Source organism: Excalfactoria chinensis, chromosome 13 (genome assembly GCF_039878825.1).
Source record: "Excalfactoria chinensis isolate bCotChi1 chromosome 13, bCotChi1.hap2, whole genome shotgun sequence".
Classification (NCBI taxonomy): domain Eukaryota; kingdom Metazoa; phylum Chordata; class Aves; order Galliformes; family Phasianidae; genus Excalfactoria; species Excalfactoria chinensis.
The window spans coordinates 11,230,451-11,244,726 of NC_092837.1; the positions used below are offsets into that span (position 1 = coordinate 11,230,451).

The window sequence follows — 14,276 nt, forward strand, 5'->3', positions numbered from 1 at the left end:
CCATCATGTAGCAAAGGCTGAATGATTTGAATGGTGACTCCAAATCTGATGATTTCCACTTTGATGTGTTGTCCTTTCTTCTGTTTGTTCTTTATCAACAAGGACATCAAAATCGCTCTGAGATCTCCAGCTCTGTATCCTGTGCTGCAAACCACAGGGCAGCTTCATGGTCTTTTTTGTTTCTTCCTCTGCTGAATGCAGGATTCCAGGATGCACAACAAGACTCTGAAACGCACCCGTAAGTTTGTGGTGGATGGAGTAGAGGTGAGCGTCACCACCTCCAAGATCATCAGCGAGGATGAGAAGAAGGATGAAGAGATGAGGTTTCTCAGGCAAGTTGTCCTCCATGCTGGAGGTGGGGGGCAGAGCGACAAGCTGGGCAGTGTTATGTTCTCCACAAGCAGAAGCGGTCCTGTCACTGTGTAAAAGTCGGTCTCCATCTTGTTGATAAGCTCCCTTCAAGTACTGGAAGGCCACAGCAGGGTTTCCCCAGAGCCTTCTCTTTTCTAGGCTGAAGAATCCCAGCTCCCTCAGCCTTTCTTCCCCTCAGCGAGGGGAGCAATGCAACATCTTGGTAGATAGGACAGAATTTGGGGAAAACTGCCCTTTCTACCACCCAGGTGTGAACACAAACGGGTGCAGGGTGTTGGGAGCAAGCTGGCAGAACAGCAGTTAGGCCTAAGCCGTGTTTTCAAGTTGTATGTGCAATAATATGGATGGTGGGCATTGCCTGCAGCATCACCTCATGAACTTTGTTAAGGCTTATTGGGGAGGGCTTAAGTGCTAAGTCTGTCCTTGTGAAAAGTGACAGCCTGCCAACAGTTAATGTAATTAGCATCTTGCTTTCCTGAAGTGATCTGGTGTCACAGAGCCCAACGCATACAGCTCTGTTGGCATTTACCTCCTGCCTGTGCTTACAGCAGTCAGCAGCTAAGTGATGCCCGTGCAGTTTTCATTCACTCCTGCAGTGCTCTGGTTATTGATTCTGCCACCTTCACTCAGGCACACAGCTCTTGAACTCATCTGACAGTGTTTCTCTCTCCCTCTCTCTATTAACCCTCTGCAGGCGCCAGGAACTGAGGGAGCTGCGTCTGCTTCAGAAGGAGGAGCACCGAAACCAGGCCCAGCTCAACAGCAAGCACCAGCTGCAGCTGGAGCAGATGCTCCGCCGCTTCGAGCAAGAGATGACAGTATGTGGGCAGGAGCTGCTGGCTATCGGCTGCTTTGACTTTTCTTCCTAGCAAACTCTGTCACAGGACAGTGCTGTCTGGGTTGTGGCAGAACAGCTGAGAAGCCCCTTTGGGATCTGAGGGATGGGATGCATTTGTGGGGGATGGAGCTTTTTGTGGGTGATATGTGCTTAGGGAATGCTGACTGCTATTGCAGAGTGTGGCAGGGGAAGGGTTGTTCAGGACTTTCCCTCGTTAGTGGTCTTTCCTTGTGTGACTCTTTATTGCTACTGTGCAAAAAGATTTGTGGCACTGCTGTATTTAACGACAACAAAAACTCTTCAAATCAGAAAGCCATGTGGTCAGGGTCTGAGAGCAGGAAAACTGGCAAGTCTTTGAGTATAAATTGGATAAACGTAAACTATGCTGGCTTACTTAGTCCCTCCATGGGCAGCTTACACTGAAGTAGAATGATTTTACAATCCAGTCTCTGTAAAGCTTTAATGAACCATCTTTTAAATACCCCTTTATTAATTCACCTAGCTTGCACATCTGGTAGCCCCATCCTCCCACAGCAGGCTGGAAAGCATCAATCATTTGTGTGCTGTTAGGTTGTTAAAGCCTTGACGTGCCACATCTGTGAATTCCCATCTTAGCAAGTCACTTCTCATTTCTGAGGTTATTCACCACACACTGCAATGTGCAAAAGGCCCCACATGTGCTTCTTGTACCATTTCCCTGTGGCAGTTTGCAGCCCAGCCCCACTGATACTTGTGTGCTCCATCCCTGCTGCTTGCAGGGAGATCAGACACAAAGGCTGCGTTGGAACATGACGCCCTCAAACATGAAAATCCTTGTCTGCAGAGAAAGAAATGTTATGTTTGAACTCTGCTGCCTGTTAATATTTGCTCAGGGCTTTGGGTCCCAATGGGATGCTGCAGATCAGGACTTAAGCAAGTAGATAGTGTTGAAATGCATCAGTTCTAGAACAAATTAAAAAAGGCTTCATGCTCGCACCAGAGCTGGGTCTGCCCTGTGTGCTTCACACATCGCTCTATGGGACTTTCTTTCCTCTGTATTCAGTAAAGAGGCTCAATTTGTGGTAGGACGCCTAGACCAGAAAACGAAGCTGAGTGGAGACTGAGGTTGATTCGTGTTCCCTTCCTGTACAGGCTAAGAAGAAGTTCTACGACACCGAACTGGAGAACCTCGAGCGGCAGCAGAAGCAGCAGATTGAGAAGATGGAACAAGATCATTCGCTGCGCCGTCGGGAGGAGGCCAAGCGCATCCGCTTAGAGCAGGAACGGGACCACGTGAAGTTCATGGAGCAGCTGAAGCAGAAGAAGAAGGAGGTAAGTCTGGGGTCAGATGGAGGAAAGCTGGCTTCCTGCATCTGTTTCTTCCAGGAAAGCATAAACAGTTCTCCATAGCAGAGCTCAAGGGGGAGGCGGTTGTTGGTGTTTTAGCAGGAAGCTTTCAGGTTTTCTTTGGTACATTAGGGTGTTTCTAGAGGTCCAGATGTTTAGCAACATTCCGTGGCGTTTTCTTGGCCTCAATTACCTGCTGATAAATCTCCTTTCCCTCTCCAAAGGTCAAGAATGAGGTTGAAAAGCTGCCACGGCAACAGCGCAAAGAGAACATGAAGGTGAAGATGGATGACTTTGCCCAAAGAAAACAAACCATGGTAAGGTTTGAGAGAAGACTGCCACTACTCGATGATAGAAGCATCCTTCTTCCTTGAGGGATTGGCAGCTTGTAAAATACCACCAGACACTTTTCACATTGCAATAGAAGGAAGGCTCATGCTGTTATTGCTTTTTCCTTCCAGGAACAGGATTTTTTGGCCAAGCAGAAGGAAGATCTGGAGCTAGCCATGAAGAACATAACTGCCCAGAACAAAAAAGAGATCTGTGACAAGGAACGCGAGTGCCTGAACAAAAAGCAACAGCTCATGAGAGGTGGGTGGCAAAGGCTGAGAAGGAAGAAAGCAAACGCTGTGATGATGGCCTCATCCACTGCTGGCTCGTCCCACGCAGCAGCTGCTGTGGCAGAGTTGCAAGCTGGCAGGGTAGGACTTAGAAAAAACAGCTCTGCCAGATCCTGTCTAAATGTTTAGCGATAATAATAAATAGCATTTTAATCTTCAAAGCACTTTACAAATACGGACCAATTAGGCTTCATAATTACTAGAAATGATTCTCTAATATGGTTTACAACCACTTTTGCTCGGAAAACAGGCGGTGAGTGGTCACATGGCACATCTGGTAGGCTGCTCCCAGCACTCATGCTCAGGGTGCTGCGTGTGACCAAGCTTGAGGGTCCAAGGTGGGTTTTCTCCTGACCTTCTTCCTTTCCTCAGACCGAGAGGCATGCATCTGGGATCTTGAGGAGCGTCAGCAGCAGGAGAAGCACCAGCTTATCAAGCAGCAGCTAAAGGACCAGTATTTCCTCCAGAGGCATGAGTTGCTCAGGAAGCATGAGAAGGTGAACAGTTAGCTCCTCCTTGTAATGGTCCTGCATGCTGCTTGGATGGGTGCTTGGGTGTCTGTGAAAGGGATGTTTCCCAACCAGGATTTAAATGAGAGTAGAATGTGGGCTGGGAGTTGAAGGTCTGTGCCATTAGTCCAAAGGAACTGGAATAACACTCAGGTTGTCTGACTGAAATGGGTTGCCCAGGGAGGTGGTGGAATCACCAACCCTGGAGGCATTCAAGGAACATTTAGACGTTGTGTTGAGGAACCTGGTTTGATAAGAACTGTTGGTGACAGACAGGACAATCAGACCGGATGATCTTGTAGGTCTTTTGCTACGTTGGTGATTCTATGATTCTACGCATTGCTTGGCATCTATATTCTGTGCTGATTGCATTCCTCATACAAGAAGCAGCTGTGAATGTTGATGGGTTTTGTGGCTTTATTTTTTCTGGAAACATTATCCTGTATGTGAGTTGGATTCTCACAGCAGTAAGCAAGATTGGCACGTCTGACATGTGTTTCCTCCTATTAACTTGTCTCGTTCATTGCAGGAAAGGGAGCAAATGCAGCGATACAACCAACGTATGATAGAGCAGCTGAAAATTCGGCAACAGCAGGAGAAAGCTCGGCTCCCCAAAATCCAGAGGAGTGAAGGGAAAACTCGCATGGCCATGTACAAGAAGAGCCTGCACATCCACTCCAGTGGAAGCGCAGCTGAACAGCGGGAGAAGATAAAACAGGTCAGGCCATTCACAAAACACTGGGGTTGAGGGTTGGCTTAGGGGTGTAGTGCTTCACTGGGGAATTCAGGTTGGAAAGAAGAAACCATTCCCCAGATTCTAACCTAATGCAGTGATCAGAGCAGCGATGCTCACACAGAGGCTCCTGCTTTCTTCTCTTCCAGTTTTCTCAGCAGGAAGAGAAGAGGCAAAAGGCAGAGCGGCTACACCAGCAGCAAAAGCACGAGACACAGATGAAGGACATGCTAGCCCAGTGTGAAAGCAACACGAACGAGCTCCAGCAGCTTCAGGTACCTGTGCCCCTCAGATGTGCAGTAAAGCCCTGGCCACTGCAAAAAATGGCTGCAGTGAGCTAGGACTGGCATTACCCAGCTTGACCTTTTGAAGTTTATGTGGCAAAGTGTAAGCATGCCCTGGAGCTCAGAGCTCCAAATGCCTCTGGCTGCTGCAAGTCTTGTTGGACTTGCAGGGTTTACAGTCCCACTTCCTTAATGCTTTGTGGTCTGTGTTTAGAATGAAAAGTGTCACCTCTTGATTGAACACGAAACACAGAAACTTAAGTCCCTGGATGAGAATCACAACCTGCACATGAAGGAGTGGCGGGACAAGCTGAGGCCACGGAAGAAGGTATTGTACTCCTTGCAGATTGGGTTGCTGGGATGGTTGGAGGGGGCAATGTCCAGAGCTCTGGTACTATGTCGAATATACCTTGTGTTTTGTTTCCCTTTGCTTCAGGCCCTGGAGGATGAGCTGAACCAGAAGAAGCGTGAGCAGGAGATGTTTTTCAAGTTGAGTGTGGAGGCAGATGAACAGACCCCAGCATCCCCAACCAAACACACCAAGTTCATCCCCTTCAGCTCCACAGAGAGCTTGTAACACTGTGGCTGGCAGGACACCAGCTGGGCCTTGCTGCATCCTCCTGGGCTGCAGTGGGGCATCTTTGACTGGGAAGACTCTCAGCAGCCTCTTCTCACAGCACCCGCCTGTCCCTGTGCTGTCTCTATGAGAAACGTGCCTTTGTCCGTCACTGGGAGATGCTACTGAATGTTTTGGAGGCTTTTCCAGAGTCTGGCCCTCTCAGCAGAGCTCATGACTGGGGAGGACAGTTTCTGTGGTTTACTTGCACTGTTAGCTGAATGCATTGCCTGTGCTGTGAGCCTGGTGCTCAGTGGGCTCATCAGCTGGAACTGAAGAATAGCAGCCCTGAGCAGGAGCAGCAGGCAGGGCCTCGAGCACACTGCCAGTGGTTAGGCTGCTCCTCCCAGTCCTAAAGCATCCCTGGGGGTGTCGTATGCAAGCCTTGGCCTTGTGGCCCCCCCACACTTGCCTTAGATTAATTTGTACCTGCCATGGCCCTCTTTGTCTCAAGGAAGACGATGATTTGGATTTTTTTCCTTTTAGGAGAGAGAGTTGGGTTCCTTCTTTCCTCTTCCTCCCAGCACAGGCTGTGAAGAAAAGGGACCTGCTGGGCACTCTGTCCGAGTGCCTTCAGTTTTTCATTGTCGTTTCATTTGCTGTGATTGCAGGCACCACAGACCCTCTGCACCTGACTAACAGTATCTTATCAGGCCCCAGACTTGCAGCTGATAACATGGGGCTCATCATTGAACCTCTCAACTGCCTGCAGGTTTTTGTCTCTTGAAGTGCGTGTGCACGTGGGAGTTTGTAATGGTGTTCAGTCCCATGGTGATGCAGCGAGGGTTTGGCCACAGGGTGTTACTGCAACAGCTCTCATAGTCACACGTGTGCCAGAGGTGCTTTTTTTTTAAGTGCCATATATGTGTGGGCCTTGTAAGTCAGCCACTCTGAATTCAGGGTCACAGGAAGAAGCAAAGGAGTCTTGAAACAAGGGGTGCAAGGGAAGAGGAGATGCAAAGACAGGTCACGATGGCTTGTTATCCTGTTTCATCTCCTCGTGAAGTGCCATGGTTTCTTGGATGATTCTCCTGACCTTCAGCTTAGTGTCAGGCTGCAGAGAGGCAGAGCAGCAGCAGGCCCAGCCTTCCACCCCTCTGTTCTGTGACGATATCTCAGGTGGGTGCTGTTCTACATCAGCACAAGGCACTGCGTGGCTGAGCTTTGGGTGGGACCCAGAGCACGAACCTGGGAAAGGGAGCAGAGACCTCACTGAGCATGACCCTCTTCATGCAATGGCAGTGACCAAAGGGTGTATGGTAGCACTTGGGTTTTTCTCTCTTTGATGTCTGGACAATTGTTTTGTGCAAGAAGAAATGTGCCTGCTACAAAATAACTCATTATGTATCAGTTCAGAGATGTCCTACCATTTCAGAGCAAGGTGGTGTGTGGCACGCTACACTCCCAGCTCCCTAGCTGAAGGGCTCAGCCCCCAGGTCTTTCCCACATCTTTATCTGAGGAGTGCATTCACTATCCACTTAGAGTTCATAATATGCTTCCTACAAACTAGCAAGACTACGTTAATTTGGGCCATTCCTGGATTCTTCTGAATCTGTGTCACTAATAAACATAGCCTAGAGATGTAAGGGCTGGGTCCCTTTGCAAGCAGTCTGTGTGGTGACTTGGCAATAAATAGGCTGTCCTAGGGAGACTGCCTCTTCTATATCCAAAAGCATTGGCTGTGCCCTTCAGATACAGTGACAGAACCAGTTTGGGATATAAAAATGAATGAACATGGGTTGATCCTGAACCAGGACAATGTGTTCGTTTCAGCCTTTTAGTTGCAATAGAAATGTACAATAGGAGCCCCGGTGGTTTAGTTCCCCATCCTGCTGGGGTCAGGCTGGAGCTGTTCTGGTGGTTGTTGCAGGAATCAGTACCTGGCACATGGTTTTGGTTCGGTGTGTGTGACCTGCAGGAGAATGTCTTGCAGCAGCATTGCTGCCATACCTTGTCCAGCTGAAGCAGTCTGCAGCCCCTCTGACTGCCTTCTTGCATCCAGGAGTGTCAGTTCTCTCTGAATACTGTGCAGCTGTGGGGATGGATGGAGTCTATTTCTGGTTAGATCCCCTGAGGGAAATCGGTTGTGCCTTCCTCCAGCGCAGCTCACTCACAGCCTGGAGTTAGCAGCATGGTTTTGCTTCTACTAATAGAGGATGGGAATGGTTTTGTCCCCTGCCTGTTCTGCTCCTTCTCCAGGTGCACTGGGGCTCTGGCACCAAACCCTCTCCATGCAGAGGGCAGGGGAGCACATCTGACGATTGTCATGTTTACAGGGAGGTTAGCTTGCCTCCCTTTAAGAAGAGGATGTTTTGTTGTTTCCTGTTCCAAAGTAACCACAAATACATGCTATTTTGGGGGTGTGGGGACATTTTTTTTTTAAAATGTGGCTTTGAATAAAAAGATTTTTAAAATGTTTTGGAAAACATCTTCAGCAGAGTCATCACTATGATGTAAAGAGCCTTCTAATAAAGTAACACCGAGAAACCCGGCCGTGTGTCTGCTCCGCCGCGTGCTCTCAGCTGTGCCTCACACCAGCTCAGCGTTGCTGTTTCAGGTTGGGTTTTGCTGTTAGGAAACCCCCAGAGCCGCTTCTGGCAATGAGAGCACTGCGAGGCCGAGCTTGCAGTCCGTTCAACAGAGCTCGCTGCTTCGGGAGCGCTCCTGGCATCGCGGCGGTGCCGGAGCGCAGAGCCAACAGCAGCTCCTGGATGGGTGAGAGCAGTGCTCGGGTGCCCCTGCTTGGTGGAAAAAAGCATCGCAGCCTGCTGGGGAAGAATGCGAATCGCTCATTTTTCACCTCTTCAGGTTGCTTGGCTTTAACAGGAGCCGCATGGGCTGCGGAGCACCAGGCTGCCCGTCTTCTTGCTCCGTGATACAGTAAGTTAGAGGAAGAATAGTTAAGGATACATAATGAGCCACCTCCATTTACATCTGCCGGGCTCTGTTGTCCCCTGGGACACCCCGGTCCAAAGTGGCCTCATTGAGTGTACCTCGGGACTATTTAATTCATCCTCGTGTCCTCGGCAGCGCCTGAGGGGAGCTTCAACCGTGACAATTCTTATTTATAAATAGGTGGAAAGTACCGTATATTCCAGCCATAGCCATTACCTGCCATTCTGCCGCGGTGAAGCACGTAGCGAAGTGAAAAATCTGTCTGACTACATAAAAATTGAGCAGCCATCCCCGAGAAGCAGCTGGTGCTGCACGACGTGCGCTGCTCTCGGCTCTGCTCATTACCTCCTCTGCGCACCGTAGGCTCCGAGCCCCCCAAAAACCACCGCCGCTCCTGATGCGGTGGGGGCGGCCAAGCGCTCTGTGGGGAGAAAAGACATCGGGCTGGGGCTATTACAGAGAAACAGCGATCTCTAAAGAGCTGCACTGTCCCACGGGCTGGTCGTGCTCCCGGGCGGTGCAAGGCTGCGGGCCGCGCTTCCCGGCACTGGGCGGCAGGTGGCAGCTGAAGCGACCGGAGCTGCGCGATCTCTCCGCTCAGCGGGTCCTGCCCCACGGCACGACTCCGAACCGCCTGCTTTTCATCGGTGCTGCAGCGTTTTATTGCTAGCAGTCCGCTTAAGCACAGTTCTTATACGGAGAAGGGGAGCACTGGTGGTGGGGTGCTATTCTCTCTGCAGGGCAGTGTGATCTTGTGTTCTGTCCCTTGTGCTGCAGCCACACAGAAACCCCTCTGCACACCCGAGCTGAGGGCTGGATTTTCAAGTTTGTTCTCTTGGATTGAGATGTTGGCTCCAGCAGGTGATGAGCTCTCCTGTGTAGGTAATTAGCAACACCTGAACCTTCTCCTAGGGCAGCTGGGGACAATTTGTTCAATCCTGAACTCCTCTTAGTTGCACCTGCACTCCAATATCAGAGATCCTCAGAAGCACTACAGCCACAGCCCTGCTGCTGTAATGGCCATACCTGAGATGTGCACCAGGCTATCACCATTTCCTTGATCCACACCTGAGGAGCAGCAGAACCACAGCCACAGCCCTGCAGTTTCCTCGCATGCCTCCTGCAGGATGCAGTAGGTCAGCATGCAAAGCCACACTCCGTCTTCTCTAACCTCTGCTCATTCCTAGTGCTGGATGCAGTGGAATTACAGCCAGTGTTGGTGTATTGGGGTCCAATGCAATGGGGTCACATCTGACCCCTCCAAGCAGACTACAGCTCTGGTGAAGCAGTGCTAATACTTAAGTGCTTCTGATTGATTTTGTGTGGCTATATGGCTCTCCGCCAGCATCTGCAGCTTAGATTGGGTTTGCACTGGAAGATACAGATAGCAGAACCTACTGTGCATAACAAACTACCTGTTTCCTATATGTGATTTACAGCAGATGTAGAGGAATGGCCCTGACAGACTGCAGTGTTCACTTTGGGGCACATCTAGAGCAGTCGGAGAGGTGCCAGAAATGGAAAGGCAGAAAAGCACCGTGTGCTCCTGAGGATGGATGCAGGTGGATCCAAGGTGCCATGAGAGCTTGTTCACACATTCCCCTTTTGCTTTCAGTCTCACACACCTCCACATGGGGATGTTGTAGCATTCACGAACTGAAGTCAGCAGCAGAGGAATGCCTGAAGGCTCTGTGCACAGAACAGATTGGTGAGAGCAAAGCTCCCCAGGCAGAGCCTTGGCCGCATCTCCTCGGGCTGCTCAGGCTCAGGTTTTCCTCTCAGGGTCACTAGGAGCTGATCACTGTCTCTTGTGGCTCCCCACCAGGGCCAGCATGAAAGGCAGGGTAAGCCAGCATGCAGGGCACTAAAGGGCCTGACTTGTCCTGATGCTGAAAGCAGCAGAAAGAGCTCACAGTATGCGTGGTTTCACACCACTGCTTACACTCACTGACATTCCCAGGCAAGTGCAGACTGATCCCAGGGTCCATAGCAGTGAGTTCAAGGTGTGTGGCCTCTGATGTCAGTGTACAGATGGAGCGAGCAGCAGAGCAATCAGCCTGGCTGTGCTGTTTTCAGTGTGCAAAGGATGTCGGGTCAGTCTGTTTGCTCTGTTAAATCAAATTAGCAGAATGCAGGAGGCCAGCTGTGTGTGCAGATGACCAGCAGGCCCAGCACCATCACATCTGCAGACACCTCACATCCTGCAGTTGCTGCTGAACTCAGCAAAGTGGCATCCAAAGCAGGAGGGACAGCAGCAGATGTAGCGTTTCTAACTCCACATCTCACTGAATTCCCCTCACCTTGCAGGTTAACATCTGTTGTCTGCACCTCCAAGGCTCTCTGTGGCAACGATAGCAAAGTTAGCAGCGTAAGAAAGCCACGTTTAAGGAGCAGCTGAGGAGTGAGATGAGTTGTTTATGATTAAATTAAATGCATATGAAAGTTAATGACCTGCCAGTGTGATGCTTGGGTAACTCTGTAATGTAATTAAAAGCCCACTGGGGAGGAGAGCTGTTGGTTATGCCATGCACTGAGTTGCTGCTGGGAAGAAGTTGGTGATGGGTAGACCAGCTGTGGAGCAGTGAGTTGCTGCCTTGTCTTCTCCCCTGCCAAGGGCATGGCCAGATAGAGCAGGCTGCTGGGGTAGGGGTGTGATGCCTCTGCCCCCAGCTCTGAAGGGTGTAGAGGTTTTCCTGGATAAGACAGTTCTGGAGATCCGACCACAACAATGCTCAGCAAAACCACTGTTTTCTGCTCAGTTCTTTTCCAAAGTGCTGTAGGGATGCTGCTGTCAGTGCCCAAGCCAGCAAAACCTGGGAGTAGTTGCTGTGGCACATGAGCAGGGTCAAGGAGCCCACACCCAGGTCCCCTAAGCCAGAAAATACACATCAAACTGGACCCACCTGCATGGCACAACCACCCCCCATCCCGGGCAGGGCGAGCAGCCGCAGCCGTGCCACGAGGAAGCCGGGCCGGCTCTCACATCGGCATCGCTTCGGAGCGCTGCTTTCCAGAAGAACAGAAAGGGTGAAGAAAGAGTGCGGCACGGAGGACTCACGCTGCCCCGCAGAGCCTCTTTCCGTTTGGAAAAGCACCCGGTACAACGTGTCGCGGACCGACACAACTTTTGTTTTCCCGGGCCGACTGTGCAGAGCCGTCCGGTGTCTTTCCACGCCGCGCGCTCTGCCACTCCGACACCCCTCGAGGTCGGGCTGTACACGCGTGGTCCGGGCGGCGCCGCTCGCCCCTTTAAGCGGCTGGCGGCGGGGCCGTCCCTCCGGCTGGGATAGGCCGGGGCCGCCTCCCTCCCCCGGCAGCGGGCGGGCGGCTCGGCCGGGCTCGGCGCGGCGCTGCAGGCTCCGGTCCGGGCTGCGTGCGCCAAAGCCTCCCCCAGCGCCGCCGCTCCCCGCCGGGCCGCCGCCGGGCTGCGAGGGCAGAGGCATGCCCAGGCGGAGCATCGCGGAGGTGAAGGTGCTGGACGTGCAGAAGCGGCGCATCCCCAACAAGCACTATGTGAGTGGTTCGGCTCCGCGCGGCTCTGGGAGCTCCGTCGCGCACGGCCCGGCCCTGGGCAAACAAAGGCCGGGCGCTGCCGGTCCCCTCGGAGCTCCGGGCAGGAGAAGGGCAACGCTGCCGGCTCTGTGCCGCTCCTCTCGGGGCGCCGCTGTTCGGGACGCGGGGTTGTACCGGGACGCTGCGCGATCCGCGGGACGGGGTGATGGGGGTGGGTTTGCCGAGAGCGTCCGCGCCCCGCAGTCAGCTCCGGGGCAGCGCCGAAAAGCGCATCCATCCGCCGCGTTGAGGGCGCGGGACCTGTTGGCTGCCCGGTGTGAGGGGATCCCGGCTGCTGCCCCCCGTGCCCGGGACGGTGCTGCTGTCCTCTGCCGAGCTGTGCTCTGTACCCCTTCTGTGTGGGGAGCACGTTCCTGCACGCTCCAGGGCATCTTCCAAACAGCTGTGGGTTTGCCTCTTTCTCGAGGGGTTTGAGGTTTTTTCTTTTCTTCCTGTTTTATTTATTTATTTATTATTATTATTTACACTTCGGTGTGCTTCCAGGCATCCACAGAGGCTTTGTGGGGGGGGGATCTTGGCCATAGCTGTAGCACATAAACCCAAATGTTCTCCCTGCCCCACTTGCCTCGGAGCAGGGTGACCCAGTGACACACAGTGCTCTGGCGCTGTTGGCTTACAGGAACGCAGCATTCCTCTGCTTACGCCAGGGGAGCTGAGCAGCCACAGTCATGGGCTTTTTTGGGGTTCCCCTGAATGCCGTGTGGCAGTGAGCAACAATCAGAGGAGAGCAGTAGCCAGGATTAAGGGTAAAGAGGGCTGATAGTTCTCCCCTTGCATCCATCCCCTTGCCTTGGCTCTATAAAGTGGCTGCTGCCCCATAGTTCTTTGCCACCCCTTCCTCCCGTCCTGCCCTGGCTGTGCCTCTGTCAGCCCTGGATCCAGCCGTGCCCCCTTCCTTCTGCATCCATCTCGGTGTTAGTTACTCATCCTGGCTGGGCAGTGCATCAGATCCGGAGCACCATGTATGTGAGGCGGTTTGATGAGCTGCGTGCAGTTGTGTTTGTGTTGGCAGAGCTGTTGCATCGCCCTCGGGTCCCGTAATGGGTGTGTTGGGGTCACCTGGGGCTGCTCCTCCCCTCTCCCTTCTGGGCCTTCCCATACTTTGCTGGGGCTCCATGCAGCCCTTGGGCTCCTGCTGTCCCTCAGACCCACGTTCTTGTTGCTGGGACGTGCAGCCTGAGCTCTGGGTGCGATGTGTGGGGCAGGGTGGCCGGGCACAGCATGGGTAATCCCATCAGGCTGGAAAATGGGACAGCAGCACTTTACAAAAGAGAGACGTGTTGCTGGCTGGACAGCAGCTCCTAGGTCTGGATCCTGGGGAAGAGGAGGCGACAGCAAAGCGTTTACATGGGGCTCATGACAGTCAGCTGTGCAGCCAGGGTGCTCGGCCAGCTGCTGCCTGCTCTGCTGGCGGCTCAGTCCACTGCCTCCAGCCTTCCCCTGTACTCATCTTGGACCCAAGTGTGGCTGCATGAGCCAGCACGAGCTGAGCCTGGGGAGGGCAGGGAGGGGCGGGCAGCCGCCTGCCAGAGCAGTGCTGGAGTGAATGGAGCGCTCGCCTTGCTGGAGGGGATTGATCAGAACGAGGCAGACTCACAAAGCCAGTTAACTGTATGGAATCAATCCTTCTTTTTTCTTTTTTCTTTCTTTTTTTTTTTTTTTTTCCTTATTTTTTCCCCCCCTCTTCCTGCAAAGAGTGAGAGAGGAGGGGCAGCAAATCATGGCTGAGTCATCTCTTTAGGCTGTATCTGCTGGCAATCTGCACAATCTGCAAGCCCAATTCGGCCCTTAAGTGTATGTGCTAAGCCTTTGCTCTCTCGCATCTGTTTTCTGTGCACGGATGCTTGGCGCTGTCCCTGGAGGCAGCGGCTCTGAGAGCCCTTCCACTGTTCTCCATTGCCCCCACTCTGCCCGACCTGTGGCTGACCTGGAACGCTCCCGTCTGGCCTCTGCTCTTCATCCAACAGGCTTTTCTTTGCCTCACAAAGGTGCAGTTGTGTCGGCTGTGTGAGGCCGCAGCACAGAGCTGTGGAGTTCCAGTTTTCCAGAGGAGTGAGATCAAACTGCTGTTTCAAAGTCCTTGTTGATCCCTGCGGTGGGGCAGGGGGAAGAGGCTGGCCGCGCTCAGGCTTTGCCCATCACTTTGGTAGTTGGTACAAAAAGTATTGTGTAACCAAGACAAAAACTTGTGCTTTCACAGCACTGATTTGAAGCAGGATGTGTTTCCCCCAGGCTGGGGGAGGGGCTGGTTTAGGAGTGTTTGTGTCTTCTCAAAGAGTGATCAGATGCCGTTTTGGTGCTGGGCAGCAGAGTTCTCAGTTTTCCCAGCTCTGCTCTCCCATAAGCACAGTTCACCTTCCAGCCCCTTCTCAGCCTTTCACCCTCAAATGCCTCCGAGTTTTGCAGCCCTGCTAGAGATGTCACATGTAACAGTTTCCAGGGACAGAGGCTGCACAGGGCATCTGTATTTCCATCCTTCCTAACCCTCTGTGGCTCATTCCCAGCTGGC

At 52.5% G+C, this 14,276-nt stretch overlaps 2 protein-coding genes across 6 annotated transcripts in view; both read left to right on the plus strand.

Moving 5' to 3' along the window:
• The window catches only part of STK10 (serine/threonine kinase 10), a 42,221-nt gene extending 34,147 nt beyond the window's left edge, over positions 1 to 8,074 (plus strand). Inside the window, exons 10-19 of one of the 2 annotated variants that reach the window (XM_072348464.1) lie at positions 202 to 332; positions 1,067 to 1,190; positions 2,342 to 2,521; positions 2,761 to 2,853; positions 2,998 to 3,127; positions 3,529 to 3,653; positions 4,195 to 4,383; positions 4,548 to 4,673; positions 4,897 to 5,010; positions 5,119 to 8,073. In XM_072348464.1, coding sequence (XP_072204565.1) covers positions 202 to 332; positions 1,067 to 1,190; positions 2,342 to 2,521; positions 2,761 to 2,853; positions 2,998 to 3,127; positions 3,529 to 3,653; positions 4,195 to 4,383; positions 4,548 to 4,673; positions 4,897 to 5,010; positions 5,119 to 5,259 — 1,353 coding nt within the window. In that variant the 3' untranslated portion in view covers positions 5,260 to 8,073. Of the gene's footprint in view, positions 1 to 201; positions 333 to 1,066; positions 1,191 to 2,341; positions 2,522 to 2,760; positions 2,854 to 2,997; positions 3,128 to 3,528; positions 3,654 to 4,194; positions 4,384 to 4,547; positions 4,674 to 4,896; positions 5,011 to 5,118 lie in introns of both variants that reach the window. The other variant, XM_072348465.1, reaches the window with a different exon arrangement.
• A 3,447-nt stretch (positions 8,075 to 11,521) lies between these two features.
• The window catches only part of SH3PXD2B (SH3 and PX domains 2B), a 63,736-nt gene continuing 60,981 nt past the window's right edge, over positions 11,522 to 14,276 (plus strand). For all 4 annotated transcript variants that reach the window (XM_072348524.1, XM_072348526.1, XM_072348525.1 and 1 more), the window contains exon 1: positions 11,522 to 11,707. In XM_072348524.1, coding sequence (XP_072204625.1) covers positions 11,636 to 11,707 — 72 coding nt within the window. In that variant the 5' untranslated portion in view covers positions 11,522 to 11,635. The remainder of the gene's footprint in view (positions 11,708 to 14,276) is intronic.